The sequence below is a fragment of the Oryctolagus cuniculus genome, chromosome 16 (genome assembly GCF_964237555.1).
Source record: "Oryctolagus cuniculus chromosome 16, mOryCun1.1, whole genome shotgun sequence".
Classification (NCBI taxonomy): domain Eukaryota; kingdom Metazoa; phylum Chordata; class Mammalia; order Lagomorpha; family Leporidae; genus Oryctolagus; species Oryctolagus cuniculus.
The window spans coordinates 29,492,682-29,517,711 of NC_091447.1; the positions used below are offsets into that span (position 1 = coordinate 29,492,682).

General features: G+C 45.2%; 1 protein-coding gene and 1 long non-coding RNA gene across 39 annotated transcripts in view; one reads left to right on the plus strand and one right to left on the minus strand.

Annotated features, from left to right (window-relative positions):
• Positions 1–25,030, plus strand: part of POU6F2 (POU class 6 homeobox 2) — a 498,475-nt gene that overhangs the window by 455,340 nt on the left and 18,105 nt on the right. For both annotated transcript variants that reach the window (XM_051852905.2, XM_051852903.2), the window contains one exon: positions 10,907–11,113. In XM_051852905.2, coding sequence (XP_051708865.2) covers positions 10,907–11,113 — 207 coding nt within the window. The remainder of the gene's footprint in view (positions 1–10,906; positions 11,114–25,030) is intronic.
• Positions 1–25,030, minus strand: part of LOC103349454 (uncharacterized) — a 70,776-nt gene that overhangs the window by 22,509 nt on the left and 23,237 nt on the right. The gene's annotated exons all lie outside the window — the stretch shown is intronic.

The window sequence follows — 25,030 nt, forward strand, 5'->3', positions numbered from 1 at the left end:
TCAACGCCAGGAGCCTGGAAGCCCATCAGGATCTCCAATGTGGGTGCAGAGTCTCAAGTACTTGGGCCACCTTCCACTGCCTTCCCAGGCCCATTAGGAGGGAGCTGGATTGGAAATGGGGGCAGCCAGGACTCCAGGTGGTTCTCAAATGGGATGCCAGCACTATAGACAGCAGCTTAACCCACTGCACCACAACACCAATCCCTTTACAAAGCTTTTTCAGGAACAGGATTGCTTTTATGGTTGCTTTGCTGTTATTATGGCATAGGTTTTCATGCAAAATATTCTTCTCGTAACAGGACAGAAAGTGCCATTTGGAAGATCCTGACACCTCCAATTCTTTACTCCTAAGAGTCTGTTTTTAAAGTTGAAATCAAATAGAACACCCAATGGGGATTCTAATTCTGACAATAAAAAACATCAAATAAGTGGGTATTAACAGGGGTACAGTACCTTTAGATACCCATAATGAACACATTAAAATGCATACTTCAAAAAGGGTTAACAGTTGTTCATTTAGAAAATCTGTGCTGTCCATTTCATGTAAATTGGTCTAAGGTGAAATTCTGAGCTTTAGTGAGGCCACCCTTAGGCATACTACTATTCCCTATCCCCAGGCTCAAGCCAGACATTGTTAATCAATCATAGCATGATTTCTTCCTGAACCTTGAAACTTCCAGAGTTCCAGGAATCCAGAGCCAACTGTTGTTTGCAAAGTTAAACCTGTTTGTCCTTGGCTTAATGTCTTCCTCTATTTGGATGCCTTCACCTGCTTATCTCTATGCATTTCCATGCTCTCAGATTCTCTTCGAACCCCATCTTCCCTCAACATTCATACTTCTCTTGTTCCTCATCTTGGACACAGCCCACTACAAGAAGGCACTAGATTGCATCTTGGAATATGGTATTTCCCTACACTTGCTAGAATCAATGTTCTCACTAGAACTGCCAAAATAATCCTAACTGAATTTAACCTTACACCTGGGACACGATGAGCCCAGATTGAATGCAAAATATAAAGAAGGCAAAACCATTACTAAAAGGAAGAGAAGGGAAGGAAGGAGGAGGTGACTGGCTGCTTCCATTCACAGTGACGGCTCACCACCAGTGCCCCTGACTCTCAAATGCTCTGTGCTCTTTGTTTAAGAATAAACAGGCCAGCGCTGCGGCTCAATAGGCTAATCCTCCACCTTGCGGCACTGGCACACGGGGTTCTAGTCCCAGTTGGGGCGCCGGATTCTGTCCCGGTTGCCCCTCTTCCAGGTCAACTCTCTGCTGTGGCCAGGGAGTGCAGTGGAGGATGGCCCAAGTGCTTGGGCCCTGCACCCCATGGGAGACCAGGAGAAGCACCTGGCGCCTGCCTTCGGATCAGTGCAATGCGCCGGCCGTGGCGGCCGTTGGAGGGTGAACCAACGGCAAAAGGAAGACCTTTCTCTCTGTCTCTCTCTCTCACTGTCCACTCTGCCTGTCAGAAAAAAGAAAAAAAAAAAAGAATAAACAAAGAGATGCTAGTGTTTGTTTTGTTTTTGACAGGCAGAGTGGACAGTGAGAGAGAGAGACAGAGAGAAAGGTCTTCCTTTGCCGTTGGTTCACCCTCCAATGGCCGCCGCGGCCAGCGTGCTGCAGCCGGCACACCGCGCTGATCCGATGGCAGAAGCCAGGAGCTAGGTGCTTTTCCTGGTCTCCCATGGGGTGCAGGGCCCAAGCACCTGGGCCATCCTCCACTGCACTCCCTGGCCACAGCAGAGGGCTGGCCTGGAAGAGGGGCAACCGGGACAGAATCCGGCGCCCCGACCGGGACTAGAACCCGGTGTGCCGGCGCTGCTAGGCGGAGGATTAGCCTAGTGAGCCGCGGCGCCGGCCTAGGGATGCTAGTGTTAACAAAAGCCTCTTGACCAAAAAGTGCTGAGGTTACCCGGACATTTAGGAAAGAATTGTCTCTGCTGATGGATTGAAAGACCTGAGGAAGCCACCGATTTACAGCATTGATGGGTTTCCTTTTCTTAAAGATATGGGCGACAGAACTGCATGTCAATTTGACATCTGTAATCACATTCTCTGGAGTAGTTTAACACATATCAGAGGATGTAACAACCTGTGGCCCATCAGAGGCCTAGTCTGGGTGCCCGGGCTCCTGTCATACCTGCCTCAGACTGCTGCCACTGACACCTGTGTGTTGGCAGTCAACACACTCAGGGCACTCACCCTCCATCAGTCATAACTTATCCCTATTGAATACTTCAACCAGACCGAGGTGCGTAGGTATATCATTAGTGGTAACCTGACAACCCATCAGAGGCACATGGCCCTGAATCGCTGGGGTTTGCTATAGTAACAAAATAACCTTTATGATGGCTTCAATTATAATTGCTGCTGAATTAATGATGGTCACATTTGGGTATAAGCCACCCAAATTCTTACGGGAACAAGGATCTGTTAAATATATGTTCTAGTAGCTAGTAGTCATTTGGATGATTTCTTTAGTTGTTGTTGCCACATGAACTTTATTCCTCAGTTGTGATTTATGCTATTAACTCATTATGAACTCATTTTTTGTTTTTTAACTGTTATTTAGTAAATATAAATTTCCAAAGTACAGCTTATGGATTGCAATGGCTTTTTCCCCCCATAACTTCCCTCTCACCCGCAACCCTCCCAACTTCCTCTCCCTCTCCCATCCCATTCACATCAAGATTCATTTTCAATTATCTTTATATACAGAAGATCAATTTAGCATCTATTAATTAAAGATTTCAACAGTTTGCACCACACAGAAACACAAAGTGTAAAATACTGTTTGAGTACTAGTTATAGCATTAATTCACATTGAACAACACATTAAGGACAGAGATCCTACATGAGGAGAAAGTACACAGTGACTCCTGTTGTTAACAATTTGACACTCTTGTTTATGCATCAGTAATCTCCCTAGGCTCTTGTCATGAGTTGCCAAGGCTATGGAAGCCTTTGGAGTTCACAGACATGGATCTTATTTAGACAAGGTCATAGTCAAAGTGGAAGTTCACTCCTCCCTTCAGAGAAAGGTACCTCCTCCTTTGATGGCCGATTCTTTCCACTGGGATCTCACTCACAGAGATCTTTCATTTAGGTTTCTTTTGGTTTTATTGGGTTTGGGTTTTTTTTGTTTTTTTGTTTTGTTTTTTTTTTTTTTTTGCCAGAGTGTCTTGGCTTTCCATGCCTAAAATACTCTCATGAGCTCTTCAGCCAGTTCTGAATGCCTTAAGGACTGATTCTGAGGCCAGAGTGCTATTTAGGACATCTGCCATTCTATGAGTCTGCTGTGTATCCTGCTTCCCATTTGGATCGTTCTCTTCCCTTTTTATTCTATCAGTTAGTATTAGCAGACACTAGTCTTGTGATCCCTTTGACTCTTAGACCTATCAGTATGATCAATTGTGAACTGAAATTGATCACTTGGACTAGTGAGATGGCATTGGTACATGCCACCTTGATGGGATTGAATTGGAATCCCCTGGCACATTTCTAACTCCACCATTTGGGGCAAGTCCGATTGAGCATGTCCCAATTGTACATCTCCTCCCTCTCTTATTCCCACTCTTATATTTAACAGGGATTACTTTTCAGTTAAATTTAAACACCTAAGAATAATTGTGTGTTAATTACAGAGTTCAACCAATAGTATTAAGTAGAACAAAATACTAAAAGGGATAAAGTATTAAGTTGTACATCAACAGTCAGGACAAGGGCTGATCAAGTCACTGTTTCTCATAGTGTCCATTTCACTCATTTAAGGAAACAACATTTGGACACGAACAGCAACAATCAAGGAAGGCTTCTGTCAGGAAATTCAGAACTCTTCCAGGTCACAAACTGTCATTCCAATATCCAGCATGGGCCTCCACCTGGTTAAAGATGAATCCTTACTGATAGAGAGCTTATAGCAATGAGGATCATTGCAAATGAAGCCTAAGCTACTTGTAATGGGATAGATGAGGTAATAACTTCACCCAAAAATATCTGACATTGCAACCAAAGCTAGAGTAGGCCATAATTTTTGAGTTGAAGTGGGAGTTAACCAACCCAGCAACTCTTATGCTAAGGATTCATTGGGTCATTTTGTTTCACACTTGGATGAATGCAGCAGCATCCCAGGAGCTCATCTCCTGGTCTGTAGTCTCTCACTACGTGGGTCCATTCTATCCGCAAGGCCCCAGTCACACCTGAAATAGCTCTGATTCCACACTCCTCCTCACCTCACCCTACCCCATCAAAACCCCTATATATAATGTGTTGAATGTATGTAATCTGACCCTTCTTGGATGACCTGTCACTGATCACTGCCCATGCTCTCACCTTCAGACTAGTCTCCTGGTCTAAATTATTTCTCTGCTTTGCCCAATCCCACCCAACCTCTGTCACCCTGCATGGCCATCATCTGTAAAGTCCCCCTGGACCATCCTCCTCTTTCTTCTTTAGAAGTATCTTATCCGCTCCCAATACCCCTTTGAGAACCCACCGTGTAGGTATAGAGATTTTCACAGGTAGTCCTTGCCCCTCATTTGCTGCTAATCCTTCCTTCCTGTGGATTGTTGGAATCTTTCACTCAACATGGCCGTCTTGTCACCCCCTGCCCTGCTCCAACAGCATCTTCTTGGCATCCTCCATGACACCCGGCACAGAAGAGGATCTACAGTTATTAGGTTACTTTTCCAGAATCTTCAAAAGAGTGTGAAATAGCCTTGTATATTGAACAGGAGTCATAGCCTAGTTGCTGTGTTGGCTCAATGACATGGGAGCCAGGAAATCAAACTGCAAAAGCTAGTTTTAGACTACAACTGTTTCAAAAACATCCTATTTCTACATTTGCTCTAAAACCAAGCCTCCTCTAAGTGATTTTCAAACCTCAGTTTAATTTACTGATTTATTTGAAATATAAATGAACTTTTAAAAAGTTGATGGAAAGTGGCATTAAAAGATAACTCTTGATACAAAAAGTTTCAAACTCCAAGCATAGTTTTCTCAAAATATGCATTTTCCATTTTTCCATGAACTTTTTTATTTTTTGACAGGTGGAGTGGACAGTGAGAGAGAGACAGAGAGAAAGGTCTTCCTTTGCCGTTGGTTCACCTTCCAATGGCCGCCGTGGCCAACGTGCTGAGGCCAGCGCATCGTGCTGATCCAAAGCCAGGAGCCAGGTGCTTCTCCTGGTCTCCCATGCATGTGCAGGGCCCAAGAACTTGGGCCATCCTCCACTGCACTCCCGGGCCATAGCAGAGAGCTGGCCTGGAAGAGGGGCAACCGGGACAGAATCCGGCGCCCTGACTGGGACTAGAACCCCGTGTGCCGGCGCCACTATTGAGCTGCGGCACCGGCCATTTTCCATGAACTTTTGGAAGACTTCCCATGTGTGTATTTTACTTTTTTATACCAAAATAGGTTTATCTTTTAATTTCATTTTCCATTAACTTTTTGAAGTCTCCTCTGTGTGTGGTGCAAATACTTCCCTTGAATTTCAAAATGTCTTTAATTTAAAATACAGTTTCCACTGGTAACACTGACAACTTTTCCTCATGTTGGAAAATCCCAGACCTATGCCTTCTCTGCTTCCTCATTTCCTTACAGCATTCTCTGTGAGGGTCAAATCTGCAGGGGAGTTTTATTAGATAGGTGAGCATGCTAAGAGGAAACAGGGGCAACCTGGGCCAACAAAACAAAAAAACATCAGGGAATTTTAGACAACCTAGTGTGTGAGTCTCTTTACCCTTCAATGAATGGGAACAAATTAATGCCAGCATATGGTGACACATTGGAGAAGATGACAAAATGCCCCACAATGTGCTGCCAAGTTTTTGACATACTGGACTGCTGATCCCAACATCCCCAAAAGAGGAACAAAAATGAGAAACACAGAACTTCACAGAAGGCATCCCGGCTGGAACCGCTCCTGCCCCTGCCTCTCACTTTGTATACAAACTCTCTTGATGGAAGGGCTCCTTCAGCGGAGCCATCACAGACTCCTCTGGCTTTGACACTCCTGTTGTCCTATCCTTGAAGAGCGATGCTCAGGCTTCAGGAAGAAGAGGAGAGAGGTAGGGAGAGACATAAGTGGCCCATGTTTTAGTAACGTCAGGCTCAGTGTGAAGAAGGAAGGCTGTGCTAAGGTAGAGGTTGGTGAGCCTTTTGCATTTGCGCTTTTCCTCTTTCTATGCAGGAAGCTGGCAATGGCTCTCGTTACTATGGAAGCAGCACAGACTCATGTCAATCTTCTGGGGCAAAATGCCTCAATCTACATCACAGTGTGTTCTGGAACTGTCATGGGCTACACCTCACTCTGAAGCATTCTCTCAGGCTACGAATTCCCACCAGCTCTTAAGTATACCAATATCCTGCCACAAAATGCACCTGCTTCCACAGGCCTTCAGCTCAGGCCAATCAGATGCTGCAGGGCAGTGGAGGTCTGAGTCGCAGGGGGAAGCCAGCGTGGTGAGTGGGTTGCCAAGTTTCCACTGTGCATGTGTGGAAAGGTAAATAATCTGATGGACTCTGGGATTGGAGGCCTGCTCCCCAGGCCTTTTTTATATTGCCTGTGGGGGTCACAGGAATGAGCCTTTGAGTCCTAGGCTGTTTAATGCAAGTCCACTCATCAATTAAGTACTTAGGCACTCTGATCTATTGATGTGGACTCCTCCTGACCTTGCTTGCACTGAGGGGACATGTTCATTGCTGATATGGTGCAGCCTTGCTCAGGGAGACTGTAGGCCTGCAAGCTCCCCAAGGGACAGCTGACCACTCTGGCAGTGATTACTTGACCTTAATCAGCATCCATTGACAATTGCCACTGATACTTGATATTCGTACAAGCCCTCCATTAGTGCCATCCCACAGGGGCGCCTGTGGTGGAAGCAATGGCCAGGTGGGGAGGGGTGGGGGTGAGGACTTTCTCCAGCAGGGTCTGGCCCTGAGGGGCATGGTCTTACAGCAGTCCCAGGTGCACCTGCACTCCCAGTAATAGCTGAGTCCAGAATCCATTCACTGAAAAAATACAACATTTACTGAGAAACTACCTGCAAGGCCTCATTTGGGGTTCTGTGGGGGTAGAAAATGGGATTATTTATGAACCTCATCCACGAGCAGCTTACTGTCTGGTGGGAAACTACAAGCAGGATGCTGGATGCTATGCATTTTGTAAGAGCTGGCACCATCCCTCTCATATCTTTCAGGCAGTGAGAGTCAGGGGACGATAGGGAAAAGCAAGCACTTGGGGGCCAGCTCTGTCACCCACAATCCTCTCCATCAAGTGACCTCGCTCATTACTTTACCTCCCCGGCTCATCTCTCAGGGGCCTTGAGAAAGCTCATGGGAATGAATATTATGAAAAACTATTCATGGATTTCAAAGAGAATTTTGTAATACAATAAACTAATTTTTAAATACTTTTTAAAACTCTGTACTCAAAAGGAAAGGGGAGAGAGAGAGAGAGCGCACGCACGTCAGCATGAGCACGTGCTCCCATCCACTGGTTTACTCCCCAAAATGCCAGTGACTGCCACAATTGGGCCAGGACCAAAGCCAGGAGCCAGGAGCCCAACCCAGGTCCCCCCCATGGGTGGCAGGGATCCAATTACTTAAGCCACCACTGACCTCCCAGGATCTGCATTAGCAGGAAGCTGACGTAAGGAGCTAGGGGCAGGTACCCAGTCCAGGCACTCTGATAGAGGACACAGGCATCCTAACCACTAGACCAAATCTAAATGTATCTTCCATTTTTCTACACACTTTTTGCAGTACCCTGGTTTCTGGTGGAGACATGGCTAAACCCAATTCATGGAGTTGAATGGAATGACATCACATGCATGAAAACACCTCCAGATATGATTATTACTGTGTCTTGTGGCCCCCATGCCAGGTCACTGTGGTTCACAGCTAGAAAGCAGCCCTGGAAGACAACTAGTAAGTGGAGTTGCATCACCACACCTATGACGTGTGGAGGAGAAAGGGCATCCACACAGCAGGCTCCGTGACTCCCTTGAGAAGAGCCCACAGCATGGAAACACGTCTTAGTTCTGATTTTTACAGATAAAGTCTGTCCCTATCAGTGAATGAGTACGGTCTGTATCTCCAGGTTCCACACACACCCTGAAAATTTGCTGCTCCTGTTCATGGCCCCTTCCTCCCCAGCCAGGGCCCTCCTGGGGGCAGTCCCCATGAGCAGTCCCTTGAGCAGTCCCCATGAGCCAGTCACTGAAGCCAGTGGCCACCAGGTGTGAAGAGAGCCTTTCTTGTCACCTGTTACAGATACCCTGAACCCCTAACCTTCAGGCATCAGTTTAAAGGACATCATTGAAAATATACAGTTTTGGAGCAGGTGGTTAGCTTAGCACTGAGGATGACCACCTCCCACATGTGAGTGCTAGGTTTGATCTCCAGTTCGAGCTCCTAATTCCAGCATTCCTGCAAAGGTAGGCTATGGGAGGAAGCAGAGGTGGATCAAGTAATCAAGTCTCTGCCACCCACATGAGAGGCCTGGATTGAGTTTCCAGCTCCCAACCCTAGCTGTTGAGGGCATTTGGGGAATGAACCAGCTGATGGGGGAAGCTTGCATCATGCTCCCTCTCTCAAAATAAATAAATAAATTGCACATTTTCCCCCCAATTTCAATCCTTTGTATTCATTGCACCCCTACTTTAAGAGTCTCAAACACAAGTCTTTGGAAAGCTTAGGTCTCTTGACTACCATGACACAACCAGCAGGTGGCAGAGCTGGAAATGACACCTGGTCTCTTGTCTCCAGAGCGGGATCTCAACCACCAGGACCACCAATGGCTTAGTGCATTTCCTGTTGCTGTAACTGAATACCGTGCCTGAGTCCTCCATAGAAAATAAAGGTTTGCTTGACTCATGGCTCGGAAGATTTCCAGGTTCAAGACTGGAAGGCTGCATGTGTTGAAATCCTTCCAGCTGGTGGGGCCTCCCTGCGGAGTCCCAAGGCAGCACAGGGTACCATGTGGCAAGGCAGAGCATCCTGACTCAGGTCTGTCCTCTTCTTATAAAGCCACAGGCCCCTTGGATGAGGGCCCCATCCTTACGAACTCAGTTAACCCGAATTGTCTCCCATAGACCCCACCTCTTAAAACCTCATCGTGGGCCAGCGCCACGGCTCACTAGGCTAATCCTCCACCTTGCGGTGCCGGCACACCGGGTTCTAGTCCCAGTCGGGGCACTGGATTCTGTCTCGGTCTGTCCCGGTTGCCCTTCTTCCAGGCCAGCTCTCTGCTATGGCCAGGGAGTGCAGTGGAGGATGGCCCAAGTGCTTGGGCCCTGCACCCCATGGGAGAACAGGAGAAGCACCTGGCTCCTGCCTTCAGATCAGCGTGGTGTGCCGGACGCAGCCCGCCGGCCGCAGCGGCCATTGGAGGGTGAACCAACGGCAAAGGAAGACCTTTCTCTCTGTCTCACTGTCCACTCTGCCTGTCAAAAAAGAAAAAAAAAACCTCATCGTGGGGATTAAGTCCCACCATCATCTTGGTGGGAGAAGCAATCAGGGTGCTTGAGGCACCTAATCCTGCTGGGGGTGTCAGGGAGTCACCCCTGACCTCGGAAGAAGAGCAGGATGCCAGCGAAGGGAAGGTGGCGCAGGAATGGGTGGAAGCAGCAGGTGGCGTTGGAGAAGCCCCTGGAGCTCAGGGTGTGTGGAGCCCCACGGGGGAGGATGTAGGTTCCCAGGCAGGCCAGGACCTTGAGTGTCCTGGGAAGTGCATCCTCTCTGGGTCTTTTTTCAATTTTTTTAGAATTTCTATAAGGGGAACAAATCTCATGTATTTCATAAATATGATTTTAAGAGCATAATGCTTCCTACCCTACCCCCTCCCCCATTTTAATTTTACAATGACATACTTTCTTTTTTTGCTTTTTTCTCTAAAGATTTGTTTATTTATTTGAATGGCAGAGCTACAGAGAGGCAGAGGCAGAAAGAGGTCTTCCATTCACTGGTCCACTCCCCAGATGGCTGCAACGGCCAGAGCTGGGCCAATCCAAAGCCAAGAGACTCTTCTAGGTCTGCCACAGACACAGGGGTCCAAGGACTTGGGTCATCTTCTACTGCTTTCCCAGGCCATAGCAGAGAGCTGGACTGGAAGTGGAGCAGCTGGGACTAGAACCAGTGCCCAAAAGCGGGCCTGCACTGCAAGCAGAGGTTTTACCCGCTATGCCACAGCACTGGCCCAATGACAAATTTTAGTTTTCTTTATAAACACAAGCTTAATCCTCTACTAAGTAAAAAATTCAACAAGCAGTAAGTAGAAAAATCACTGTTCCTCAAGAATATAGACAAGGCTATAAAAAATGAAATCTCAATGTCAACTTTGCTCATTTATGTTACACTTAATGTTTATTTGAAAGGCAGAGCTACACAGAGGAGGAGAGAGAAGCAAAAACAGAGATAGCGAGATCCTGCCTCTGGTGGTTCACTCCCCAAATGGCTACAACAGCCAGGTCTGCATCAGGCTAAATCCTAAAGCCAGGAACTCCATCTGGGTCACCCATACAAGTGGCAGGGGCCAAAGAACTCGGGCCACCTTCCACTGCCTTCTCAGTCACATTAACAGGAAGCTGTATCAGAAGCAGAGTCGCCAAGGCTCCAACACATCTGCACTGCCCTGGCAGAAATTGTGTGTTCATGCATTTACCAATGCTTGATTTTTGTTTTAAATTAGAAGCTATTGCTTTCCTTCAATGAACTACGTCATGTATACTTCTCTCTTCCTTCCATGTTTACTCCCTGCCCTTTCTCCTGCTCCTACCTGACCTCATGGACCATGCATCAGTTCAGGGTTGCATCCTGTGGCCATCAGGGCACTGTGCGGTTGCAGGTGCATGTGCAAACCCTGAGGAGCCCAGATGCTCACCGCTGGGCTTGTGTCTTGCAGATTATTGGGACCATTCCACTGATGCCTAATCCGGGGCCATCAAGCCAAGCAGCGAGTGGCACTCAGGGCCTTCAAGTGCAGCCAATCACCCCCCAGCTCCTGACAAACGCCCAGGGCCAGATCATCGCCACAGTCATCGGCAACCAGATCCTGCCTGTGATCAACACCCAGGGCATCACGCTCTCCCCCATCAAGCCAGGCCAGCAGGTAAGGGTCCCGGGCCAAGGCAGCCTCATCCACCAGGAGGCTTCCCCTTACCTCCCCTCTCCCCTCTTTGCTCTCAATGATAAGAAATCTTTTCCTTAACTAATTCTAATATATCAATACTTGTAAAATAGCATGTAGCCTTATTTTTCAATCTTAGTGAACATAGGTAATAACTCAATATCTCTTCAAACTAAAAATAGGGATATTTAAATTATAAACAGACAGTGATACAAAATCTAATTGAGATATGTTCTTAGTCATTTATGCTCTAAATATAATTTTCAGATTTTTTTAAGTAGAGTCACAAACCAAGACCACTTATCCCTTAACTGTAAGTGAATAAAAAAAATTATTAAAACCTAGAGATGCCAAGTTGAGGCTGCTGAGACGGCTGCCTACCAATGAGCAGTGAAATACAGGAAGCTCTGCTTGGCTGAACTGTACGGAACCCGCGGTGTTCAGTTCAGTTTTCATCTGAATATCAGCAGAGCATTCCTGATGCGTTTATGCCAGAGGCTGGGTACTCTGCTTCAAACAAGAAAAACATGGCCGCTGACCTGACAGAGCTGCTGCTTAATTGGGTGCTTCAACAAACTTTTTTTGGTAACTGAGTATAAGGCAGTGTAAGTCTGCTAAAGGCTAAGAAACAGAGATGAAGGAGGGGTACTTTATCACTCTTGTAGAGGACACAGGTATAAGAAACACCCACGGTACAATAAAGCCGGAATGTCCTGTGACAGGGCAGGGGTCACAGAGACGGGAGTGGCCAACTCCGCCCAGAAGGTTTTGGTTCCCCCAGAGAAAATAGCTTGGGCACAGGGTCCTGATGGATGAGTGTGAGTTAACCAGGGAAGTGAAGGGTTAACACCATCGCAGGCAGGGCATCAGAAGGAGGAGGGAGTGCTGAGAAACAGGACCGTGCTCCTGCTGCGACTGGAGCACAGAGGAGGCTGCGCACAGCATGGAGGGCTCTGGAGCCGAGCGGAGAAGGATGGACATTGTGTGACCCTGAACACAGGGCACATTCGTTGGGCACCAGTTTCCCCACCTGTACACCAGAGACCCATCAGTACCTACTTCACAGAGTGCTTGTGAGGCATGAAGGAATGAACACAGGAAGCAGCTAGAACGGTACCCAGCACACAGTGAGCACTAATGTACAGTCATGCGGAACGTGGTGATTTACCTGCAGCCCTGGCATTTAAAAGGGGACAGGGTATGCTCAGTTGTAGTTCATCAGGCCAACAACTCTGGTAGCAATACAGACGTTGAACTGAAGCGATGAAACACCTGCTATAAACACAACATTTGGGAGACTATAGCAAAAACAAAACCAAGAATTACTGAGAACCTGTACTTGACAGTTGACAAGTAAGGGTTTGGAATTGTAGAAGAGCTCAGGATAGGAGAGCTAGATCTGGGAGTCAGGAATACATGTGCTGCAGCTGAGAAACAAATGGCCGCCCAGAGAAAGCAGGGGGGCCAAGAGACAGGAAGAAGACGAGAGAAAGTATGAGAAGAGCAACGGAAGGACCCAGAGGAAATGGAGAGGGAAGAAGTGGAGGGGGGATGGGGGGGTCAGGAGAGGAACTCCGAGTGGCGATCTGCCATCCGAGAATCTCAAACATGTCTGAGGCGGACAAGTGTCAGATGCTGCAGAGGAAAGTCAGGTGGAATAAGGGAGACGCACTGAGGCCTCCCTTTCTTTGTTGTAATATTTTAGAGTTTGGGGCGGCCCTGTGTGAGACACTTTGGCCCAGGTAGTGTGTTAACTGAGTGAGGTGGGCAAGGCTAAGACTTCGTGAGAGGGAGGAGTTTGCACTAACAAAGGAGAGGTGGGAGAGGGGACTGATGGAGGTGGACGGTGAGTGCTTGAGTACAAGTGGATGTGGCCCTAGGATCCCGGAGAAGCATGGCAGTGAGCAGGCAAATGAATACAAAGGAAGGGGAGGCAGGAAGCGAGACTCAACATCGTCACTCATCCACAGCAGTGCAGAAACATCATTCCAGAGGCCTCTGCCACTGCCTCCTTTGGATTTTGATCCAACCAGGAAACCATTCTGTTCTTTGGGGCACTCAGAAGCTATGCTTAGAAAATCCATTTGCTTGTTCAGTGAATATAAAAATCTAACTGAAATATTTTTCACCCACAACTGTGTGTCAGGCACTATAGCAGGAAGCCAGGCCAATTTGGTTGGAAGAGAGATACCACACGCCCTACCCTCCATGGAGTTTACGGGCTAGAGAGGGAGATGCGCAGTCATCAAGGACCTGAACAAATACATAGCTCAGACCTGCAGGAAGTGCCACATGGGAAGGGAGTAGGGGTCACCAGAGCACTCCGCAAGGGAGAGTCATCCAGTAAAGGAATCGACATCAGGGAAAACCAAGCCAGATCTGAACACACTTCCTGGACACAGAGCTGTCTTTCTGCTCTAAGTCTGGGAGGTGGGAGGGAAGGTTCCCAACCACATTCTTTCTCAGTTTTATACCAGGCTGTGGGCAGTCCCTACTAAACCCATCTCTAAGGACTTGCCCTTCCCCTATCTTTCAGCTCTACACAATGCTCTGCTTGATTCTCTATCTCCTAAATGGCTCCCAAATAAGACGAGATTCTCTGTTTCACTGGCTCCTTAAATCCTAGTTCTATCTATTCCAACAATGTTCAGAATTTTCTCGGGGTGGGGGGACAAGGGGGAGGGAATCAAAAGATCAGTCTCTTTGTGTACAATCTGCTAAAAACTAATTCTGTCAGCAAAGCCGAGTTGTAAATTGCCAAAAAGGTGATAAATTAACATTTAATATAAAGTAGCTCTCTCACTCTCACCCTGTTTCATAAGCAGGTGTGAATGACAGACTATGCCCATTACATAAAATTTCAGTGCTAGATTTGAGGAAGCATATGTTTGATCCAGAAGGGTCTAACCAAGAAATAGCAAGCAAGAGGCAGGAATGGTGCCACCCCTCAACTCTTTGCCCACAATAGACATCAGCAATCCATGTTCAGTGTCTCTCATGAGCCCCACCACACCTCAAGCGCTTTCTCACCCCTGGTCTGGTGGGCCCCTGGCACGAATGTGGTTAGGACTACAGGAACATATGAAGAAACATGTGGACCTCTGCTGGTCTAATCACCACCACAGTTCTCTTCACTGCAGACCTAGAGACCCAGCCAGCTTCTTGGGAGTGCACCTTGCAAATCCAAATCAGAGCAGCTACAACCAGCATCCCAAAGAGCAGGACTCCCTTTGTCAATACATGTGCATGTATCTCTCAAAGATGTGTGCATGCCTGTAATGCATGTGCATGAGCCCGTCATACATGCACAGCTGAAAAGAGTGATGGGGGAAATATCCCAAATCCCCAAGTCACAGCAGGCACCAATAGGCGTGGTTCTTTTTTGCCCCAAGGCACGAGCCAGGAGTCCATCCTAGCCCCAGAAAAGTCAAGAGAACCAACTGGGAACTTGTTCAGAAACAGCAGAGAAAACCTGGAAATAAATGAATGATTTTATTTTCCCACATAAGCTCTAGTGGAACATGCAGTAAAGTTAACAAGTTGGGCAAATCGACAGGAGATGCACAAGTCTGCATCCCAGATATAAAAGTTGTGCCTCAGAGAAGAGCAGATCATAAAATTCCCAGTCAAAAAGTAAAAACCTCAGAACCAGAGGTATAAGGATAGTGGTCTTCAATTTTTTCTTTAAATATTACCCTTTACATGGAAGAAATATAATACGGACAACCACTAAAAAATAAAGGATTTCTATCATACAGTAGAGAAGTTTCTCAATTTATTTTTTGTGTGATTTATGACAAGTGTTTGATCTCACAAGAGCATAGTCCTAACAATAAAATATGTCATAAATTACAGGAACAGAATTCCCTAACTCATACTCAGAAGCAAGTCCTCTTTTGTGAAGCAAAGTATAGGGCTGTCAGACCAGATGATCTGGAGTGAAAATGTTTTCATAAAATAATTATATCTTTAATCCAATGTTTACATTTGCCTACCATGAATTAAAAGAGTCTGAATAAAATCTAAGAACAGAGTGTCCACTGCTCTTGCTGATGGTGCTGCCCAGTGATGAAAGATTGAGATGAACCTGCAAAGTCATCATCTGAAATAACACCAGCATTTGAAAGACAAAAAGATACACTGAGACCCGATGGCCTTAGATGGAACCTCCACACTATCTCAGCATCCTTGCTGAGCAAGCAAGAAAATAAGTCAGAAAATGGCTAGAGGATAAAAAAAAGACTTAAGAATCCTGATACATATGAAAAACATTAAACACAAAAATATCTAGTGGAGTTCAAAAATAACCTTTTGCTCCCACCATGGATAGGGACTCCTCCTAAAGTCAGAGTGGCCCTTAATCCCTCAGTTTATTGTCTCATATCTTGGAGTTAGTGGTTTCTTCATAAGCCACACAGATATCATTTTTTTATATGTTTATTCTTATTTTGACCAAAATCTAAAGAAAGTTAATAGAAGTGTTTGGTATCATTAAGGGAATAGACGTTTGAAAGAGAAACTGCTGCAAATTATAAAATCAAGACATTGAACTTTTGAAAAAGTTAAACAGCTGTAATACTTAGAGACTGCCATCCATGAAGGCTCTGTTTTTCTTCAAAAAGTCCTCGTGATGCTGACAGGAGGTGGCTTACTTAAGTTAGCTTTTGTGAAATGCCATGTGACTATCCAAATCCATTCTTTTTTTCAAGTACAAAAATGTACTCACCAATTTTTTAAAAGACTTATTTATGTATTTGAAAGGCAGAGTTACATAGAGAGAAGGAGAGACAGAGGGACCTTCCATCTGCTGCTTCACTCCCCAGATGGTTACAATGGCTGGGGCTGGGCCAGGCCGAGGCAGGAGCTTCTTCCAGGTCTCTCATGTGTTTGCAACATATCCTCCACTACTTTCCCAGACACGTTACAGGGAGCTGGATAAGAAGCAGAGCAGCCAGGACACAATCACAGGTAGCAGTTAAATCCACCATGCCAACAATGCCAGCCCTGTACTCAGCAACTTTTAAAAATTAACTTCCCGGGGCCAGTGCTGTAGTGTGGTTGGCTAAGCCTCCACCTGCTGCGGGGCATCCCACATGGGCATTGGTTCATGTCCGCTGCTCCTCTTCTGATCCAGCTCTCTGCTTATGGCCTGGAAAAGCAGTAGAGGATGACCCAAGTACTTGGGCCCCTGTACCAACATGGGAAACCTGGAAAAAGCTCCTGACTTCAGATCAGCCCAGCGCCAGTCATTGCAGACATCTGGGGGAATGAACCAGCCAATGGAATACGCTTTCTCTCTGTCTCTCCCTCTGTCTGTAATTCACCCTCTCAAATGAATAAAATTAAAAAAAAAAAATTAACTTCCCTTCCTAACCATGACCTGAATCACTCATTCCCAATTTTTTCTTGGAGCCACCCAAAATGAGACATAAATTATGCATTTCACTCACACAGGATATAAAACAGGATAGAATTTCTCCATGTGGATGAAAGGGATACAGGAATCCCAATATGAAGGTAGCCCTTTGCCTTCCAGCCTGCACTTGGACATCCCACCTCTGGTCTCCCCTTGTAACACTACCAATTTCAGCTGGTATGATTCATGGTCTCTGCACTCTGTGCCCTGGTCGAAGATGCCTTTCCTCCCTTCCCTGACTAGTCAGCTCCTGCTCCTCCACCCTTCGGGATCCAGATCCACCCTCCCTCCTCTGCCCCAAATCCCTCAGCTGTGAAGCCCCCCTGGATGTTTCTCTCCTCTCTGTTCCCCCGTGCTCCATTCATTTTGTTACACTGTAAGTAGGAGACTACCATGAAAGAAAGGCACAGACCAGGCTGATTCAGCCTTGTCCACACAGTTCAGAAAGGACCCAGCACATGGGTGGATGCTAAGTCAATTCATTTAATTTGATTGCTGCCAAATCACAGTATTTTTTAAAGATTTATTTTATTTATTTGAAAGAGAGAGGTAGAGACAGAGCCAGAGCCAGAGAGAGAGAGGTCTTCCATCCCCAGATGGCTGCAATGGCCAAAGCTGAGCCAATCCAAAGCCAAGAGCCAGGAGCTTCCTCTGGGTTTCCCACATGGGTGCAGGGACCCAAGAACTTGGGCCACCTTCCACTGCTTTCCCATGCCATAGCAGAGAGCTGGATTGGAAGAGGAGCAGCTGGAACTAGAACCAGTGCCCATATGGGATGCTTGCGCTTCAGGCCAGGGCTTTAACCTGCTGCACTTCAGCACCGGCCCCCAAATCATAGTATTTCACTGTCTAAGGCACCAGCATCCCAGATCCACACTTCCGAAGCAGCCCAGCTCAGGCTCTTCTGTGTCTTTTCATTTCTGTGTCTTCTGTCATTTGCCAGTGTACTCCAAATTCACTCCTGCCAGGGGCTTGGAAAGTGCTATTTCTCTCTCTTCTGAACGTCAACCTCTTCCTCTCTGCTCACTGTCCCTCTCCCTTCATTATCTCAACACTCTTGAATCTCATTTTCAGCTCTAAGTCCATCACTTGTTTCTGCTGAAGTCTTCTGTGTTCCGAGCTTGTCTGTGATGCCTTGGTCTTCCGCCTGTGTTCGGACATCTCCACTGAAGCCCTCTCATTCCAGTTCTTCATTTCCTGGTGGTGCCTGGCACAGCGCATGCTGCTTTCCTGTTTCTTGAGGTCACTGGCATTTCCGCCATACTTTCTCCCCTGTAAATAGGAGGTGTCTATAATAGAACTTTCCACACAGGGCTATTCTCCCTCCTTAAAGAGTCTTGGATTAGAGCTAGAAAGAAAACCCAGTAAGTCTCTGAAAACCCTACCAAGAAAATAACTTCCTCCTTGCTTTTTCAAGCTCTCCACAAAGATGGCTAATATCATGTTCCAGATCTGCAAAATTTTTCAAGGTAGATTTTTCAAGGTACTCTCATGGGCTTTTCAGCCGGATCCGCATGCCTGAAGGGCTGATTATGAGGCCAGAGTGCTGTTTAGGACATCTGCCATTCTATGGGTCTGCTGTGTATCTCACTTCCCATGTTGGATCATTCTCTCCCTTTTTGATTCTATCAGCTAGTATTTGCAGACACTATTCTTGTTTATGTGATCCCTTTGGTTCTTAGTCCTATCATTATGATCAATTGTGAACAGAAATTGGTCACTGGGACTAGTGAGATGGCATTGGTACATGCCACCTCGATGGGATTGAATTCGAATCCCCTGGTATGTTTCTAACTCTACCGTTTGAGGTAAGTCAGCTTGAGCATGTCCCGAATTGCATATCTCTTCCCTCTCTTATTCCCACTCTTATATTTAACAGCGATCACTTTTCAGTTAAGTTTCAGCACTTAAGAAGAATTGTGTATTGATTACAGTATTCAACCAAAAGTATTAAGTAGAACAAAAAAAATACTAAGAGGGATAACATATCAAGTTGCTCATCAACAGTCAGGGTGAGGGCTGATCAAGTCACCGTTTCTCATAGTGTTCATTTCACTTTAACAGGTTTCCTTTTCGGTGCTCAGTTAGTTGTCACCTATCAAGGAGAACAAGTGGTATTTGTCCCTTTGGGATTGGCTTATTTCACTCAGCATGTTTTCCAAATTCCTAACAGGGATCACTTTTCAGTTAATCAAACCCATTTTTTAATTCATTGTATTTATTTGAAAGGCAGAGAGACTCCGAGGCAGAGACAGATCTCCCGTCTCCTGGTTCACTCCCAAAATGCCCACAACAGCCATGGCTGGGCCAGACCAAAGCCAGGAGGCCAGAACTCAATCCAGGCCTTCCTGGTAGGTGGTGGGGCTCCAAGTACTTGAGCCATCACCTGCTGCTCCCCAGAGTACACATTAACAGGAAGCTGGAATCAGGAACAGAGCTGGAACTGCAACCCAAACGCTCTGAGATGCCAGTGTCCTAAGGAATCTCAACCACTGTAACAATACTTGATCCAGAAATCAAATTCTAGAGCCCCATTTATACACATATTCCAAAATAAATCAGAAACTCTGAGGGTGGGGCCAGTGATTTGTGTTTTAACAGCCCTCTAGGTGGTTCTCATAGCTCTGAATCCTAAGAGCCACCAATTCTAGCTACTGTAGGTACTCAGTTCTCAGAAAAAAGTGCCAATCACTGTAGGGGACAGGGAGCAAGAACCCCAGGTTTCCTCCCTCCAAATGGTCTGGCTGCTGCTGGGCCATTCAGGTTGAGTTCACTGCACCCACTGCTCCTCAGAAGGGATTCAGCCTTCTGTTCACCATAAGTTCCTGATGGACACATTAACCACCAGACCCCTTCCATTTTGCTTTGGGTTCTTCCCTCTCTAAACAAATTCCTCTATATTGAATGCCATTTGAATGTTACTGGTTTAGGTATTTGCTTTTCCACTTTAGCTAGCACATTCTGCATTTTATTCCATTTTCCAAGACATTTGCCACCCCTCCTTGTTTTAGGTCAATTGTGGATTTAATTAGACTTTCTTCTAGAAATGAAAATATTAATAAGGATATATTGCAGTACACATGGAAGATATATGGGGAGCAGTGGCACCAAAAATCAAGAAAGCCTTTCCAGTGTGCTGTTATTTCTGTCTCTTTCTGTTGAATATATTAAGCATTCTGGGCAGTGCCAACCAACACAAACAAACCAACGAAACAGCCTGTGAGAGCCAGCAGGAAACCAAAAGCTTTACCCACCCCAAATCCTCTCCTGTTCACCATTCCCTGTGCAGGAGGGAAGCTTCCCTTCCTTCTCCAGCTAAATGAACTGTCCTTTACCTGCCCTTGCTTATTTACACTTGACTCACAGCACAAAAAATGGCAAGAAAGTGATACTGCAAACACAGACAAACTCAAACTCTTTGAAGTGGTCTAGCTGGGAGTGTGAATAAATATAAAATATGGTCATCTAAAAAGATACAAAATCGGGGGCTGCCTGCAGTGTCGGCATCCCATATGGGTGCCAGTTTGAGTCCCGGCTGCTCCACTTCAGATCCAGATCTCTGTTATAGCCTGGAAAAGCAGTGGGAGATGGACCAAGTGCTTGGGCCCCTGCATTCACATGGGAGACCTGGAAGAAGCTCTGGCTCATGGCTTCAGATGGGTGCAACTCCAGCCATTGTGGCCAACTGGGGAGTGAACCAGCAGATGGAAGACATCTCTCTCTCTCTCCTCTCTCCTCTCTCCATCTCTCTGTGTACTCTTTCAAATCTTTTTTTTAAAAAAAAGATATAAAATCAAGAAAACTGTTTTGGGTACTATAGACAAGCAGAATTAATTATACCAAACAAAGAACAATCTGTAGGTAACTGCATCTGAGCTGCGTCCCCCACCCCACCCCAAGTGACACTGACATCGTGTGTTTGGATAATGCTCTAGCCACTTGAGAGAACTGTGTGTGTTGTTTAAAATGTGAAACAAACTATTTTTGAGCCTGTAGAGAAGAATTCCTGAACGAAGAATATTTAAAATTTCATATTAGAAACAAACACATAGATGTATGTGCTGCATTCAGATTGGTAGATCTTGATGGCCTACACTGGATCTCATGAGCTCTAAAGTGTCTTCTCCATGATCCATCAGTTTGGACATGTCATTCGTTCCCTCACTTCCCAACTAGAGCACCCTGCTGCTTCCTTGACTTGTAACTGCTCATATCCAGTGATAGCCTGGAGTTGCAGCCTAGTGGAACCAGCACTAGCTCTTTGAGTCAGACTTTCTTGGATCGTTACTTATACTTGCTGTTTGATCCCAAGTAAGTCATTTCATCTTTTGAAGCTCTGTCTCCTCTGTAATGACATCACAACTTCCTAACGAAGAGGGCTATTTCCAGGATTAAGAATATATGTAGGGGCCGGCGTCATGGCTCACTTGGTTAATCCTCCACCGGCGGCACCAGCATCCCATACGGGTGCCGGATTCTGTCCTGGTTGCTCCTCTTCCAGTCCAGCTCTCTGCTGTGGCCCGGGAGTGTAGTGGAGGATGGCCCAAGTGCTTGGGCCCCTGCACCCACATGGGAGACCAGGAAGAAGCACCTGGCTCCTGGCTTTGGATCAGTGCAGTGCCAGCCATGGCGGCCATTTGGGGGGTGAACCAATAGAAGGAAGACCTCTCTCTCTCTCTCTCACTCACTGTCTAACTCTGCCTGTCAAAAAAAAAAAAAGAAAGAATATATGTAAAAGCACATGGGCAGCACTCAACAAAGGGTATCCTTTTCAAAATTAAGTCAGTATAATAAAGTACCTGCCTTTATAGACAATTCTAAGTTTCCGTGTCTCCAGGAAGGAAAAAGGATAAGTATTTTCTTCATGCTTCTAGACACTCCCTCCTTCAATGAGCTATTCTAATACTGTGGCCAATTTTATGATTTATACATGTAGGGCTTTTGCCAGTGATTGTATAATGCAAGTTCATATTATTTGGGCAGTTAAGTTATTGTCTAGAAAACCATGTAATTAAATTTTCCTAATGCAGCTTATTTAAAGTATATTAAATTTTTAATCTTAAATCATGGAGTTATTTTGTGAAGTACCTTAAATCTCTGGTTGGTCTTATCATATATTCTTATATGTATATTTATATGTAAGGATAAAATTTCTCAATATTAACATACCAAACTCATTAGACTATTATAGCCATAATGTTGTTTCGTGCTGTTTACCTGAAAGAATTAAAGGTGTAGCGATGGAAGGTAGCGCAGGTAGTACTTCTAACAATTTTTCTGGTCAAAGAAGTTAGGAAGGAGAAGTAGGTCCTCAGGCTGATTTTGGCATGTATACAGTAGGCTGTTCTCTCTGAATATAGAGGGGAGTCTTCAAAAGGTATGTGGAAAATGTGTCATCTTTTGATTCCATTTTTCCATAAACTTTTTGAAGGACCCCATACAAGTGATTCCAGAATCAGCAAACCTATGACTCCACTGGCTACTGGAGGGAGACACACAAGCTCCATTAAGATGCTCCTGCTCATGTACTCTTCTTGATTCTTGATTACTTTACAATTCTTTAAGTAATAACCTTTAAGAATTTTTATTGTTTTTTTTTTCCTATCTGTTTAAACTCTGGAGGGCAAGCTAGATCCCAAAGTCATTAAAAAAATGATTACTAACTTTGGAAGACAAATATCTTTCTTAGATTCTTAGCAATATTAGATTCTCTCTTCCTTAGATTTGGAACAAGTGCTTAAAAGAGCTATTTGAGTTTGTTCTTGGATTTCTTCTCCTGCATAGCTTAATGCTTAAGCCCCAGCCTTGCTTTGGTGACTTTTAAACAAGACAGCAGCCTGATTTTTTTTTACCAAGTTGTGTCTGAGGAAGAAATGTGTAAAGTGATTATTTTCTTATCCAGTTCCTTGATAGTACTTTACCACACCCAGGTCCAATAAAATATTGATGGAATGGTTGCTCATGATCCAGTAAGTCAAACTGTAAAAAGCTTTTACAAAGTAACTGTATTTAGAAAGACAACTCAATAGGTTAGAGGGGGCAGACTGCCATGCAAATATCCAATCACATTTTATTAAGTAAATTAAAAATAGATTTAATCTTTAATACGTGTCCCTACAGTATAAAATTTACTGGATTCAATTGTTGTTTATGTGCTCAGCAGATTGGCTAATTACCTTAGGCAGATGCGTCATGCACATTAATTTGGGTTCCTGTGTCAACACGTAACTCTCTGGCTCATAATCTAGCCTCCACTTAGTGCAGCTAAGTGAAAATAAGGATATTCACTTGAAATTAATTGCAGGAAATTCTGTAGGAAGGACAGTGTTGCATTCTGGAGAGATCCCTGATCCAGGGGGTGGGAGTCTGGATTCTAAAGTTCAGCAACCCCATGGACTTGAACCTGTCATTCACTTCTCATATCTGTGTGAAATACCATGTGAATCAGGGGAGCAGTTATTAGTTATTACCATGTTGGGACATAAAGGGAAACAGCTAGCTCCTAAAGCGCATTTTCAAAGGAGCCTCTCACAAACAATTGCTTAATAAAATGTTAACTTGATGGCTGAAAACATCTTAGGGAATTAGAACAACCGACAGTACCAAGTGTTGATGAGAATGTGGAGCAACTGGCATTCTCACAACAACAATGCTGGTAATATGAAATGGTACACCACTTTGAGAATAATTTAACTACTTTCTCAGAAATTCAAATCTGCATTCATAGTATGATCCAGCAATTTCACTCCTAGGTATTTACATAAAAGAAACAAAAACACTACTAGACACACAAAGCTGTATGTAGATGTCTGTAACAGCTTTACTCATCATGGCCCGATAATATCCCCAAACTGGAAACAATTAAATGCCCACCAGCCAATTAACAACATAAATGACATATGCAACTACTGTATAAAATTAGAATACAATTCAGTAACGAAATGGATAAATCTCAAAACAAGATGCCAAGTGAAGGAAGCCAGACACAAAGAGATCACATAATTTTGTGGCATCGCGCAAAGTGAGTCCCAGCGACAGAAAGCAGGGCAGTGGTCGCTTGCTACAGAGAACGTGGGCGCTGGACTGGGGCAGGGACTCACCGCAAAAAGGACGGGAATTCTGTGGAATTATAAGAACGAGAACGTTCTGTATTTCAGGTGTGGTGTTGGTGGTTTCACAGGGGCATGTATCTGACAAAACTCTCCAAGCTGTATAATTGAAATGGGTATATTTTATCATGTCTAAATTGTATCACAATGAAGTCGAATAAGAAAATGCATGCGCGCACACACACACACATTAGGAATGTAATATCAACTGTGAAGCTAAAACATGCCATGCTGTAGCTCTTAGATACTGACAATGTGCCTCTCAACGATCAGTGCCTGTTTTGTGGGCGACTCTCCCACTGAAGTTCACGTCTGATGTCCTTCTCCCAGGCTCACTCTCCCTCATAAAATCCCCTGTGTGTGGTGGGAGATACAAAGTCACTCTGTAAACCCAAAAGTGCCACATGTGGTCAGCAAGGGTGGCTGCCTCTGACATTCAGCAGAGGGTCCCATGGCAGCTCCATGGGAGGGCAACAGTCAATGGAGGGAGATCTCGCCCAGGCCTCCCAGTGGACCTGGAACTATATGCAGGCTCCCTCCCTTTCTTCTCCCTCATCTGTGCAGCTAAGCTCCTCTCACGCAGCAGCCCAGCGGTCCTTCTGTAATGAACAATTGGACAGAAAGACAGCCTTTCTCCATACACACAAAATTTCCAAAATTAAATGAATTCTTTGTGAAAATACAACTAAAAACTCGGGCCCCAGCATCAGACCTCTACGTCCAGAGCCCAGCCCCTCCACACCAACTGGATGAATCTATAAAACCTCTTGACCTCTCTGTGCCTCAGCTTCCTTATTTGTAAAGGAGGGGGCAAAATAGTACACAGGTCACAGACTGATGTGAGAATGAAATGAGACAGGACAAGAATGTCCTTAACACGGGGCTGGCACTGAGTAAGGAGCAACTGAGCCTACAAACATGACTGCATGTTTTTATTCTGACTCCCCAACTTCTGCCTTCATTTTCTCCAGGAAATCAGAGCATTTTGTCAACTCCATGGTGATCCACTCAGACTGCTGGGTCTGGGAGAGCAGAAAGTTCTCATATACTCTCAGCCTACACTGGAGCTTTCCCAAAAATACCAGTTACATAAAAGAAAGTGGTACGGCGAAGGCCACACCTTGAAGTTTCATATTCAATTCGATTGTGTTGTATTTCATCTATACAGACTTGAAAAAACCTGTCAAGCATGCTCTAATGGTATGAACAGGTGGAAAGAGTCCAGCCACATGCCACGGCTGAGAAATGTAGAAAATTGGGTGCTGTAGCAAGCCAAGTAAGGAATTAATAATATATTTAGAAAGACTAATAAAATGCCTGTCAAAGCCAAGTGGCAACATGTTAAATATTAAAAAAAAAATCCTGCTTGTATTT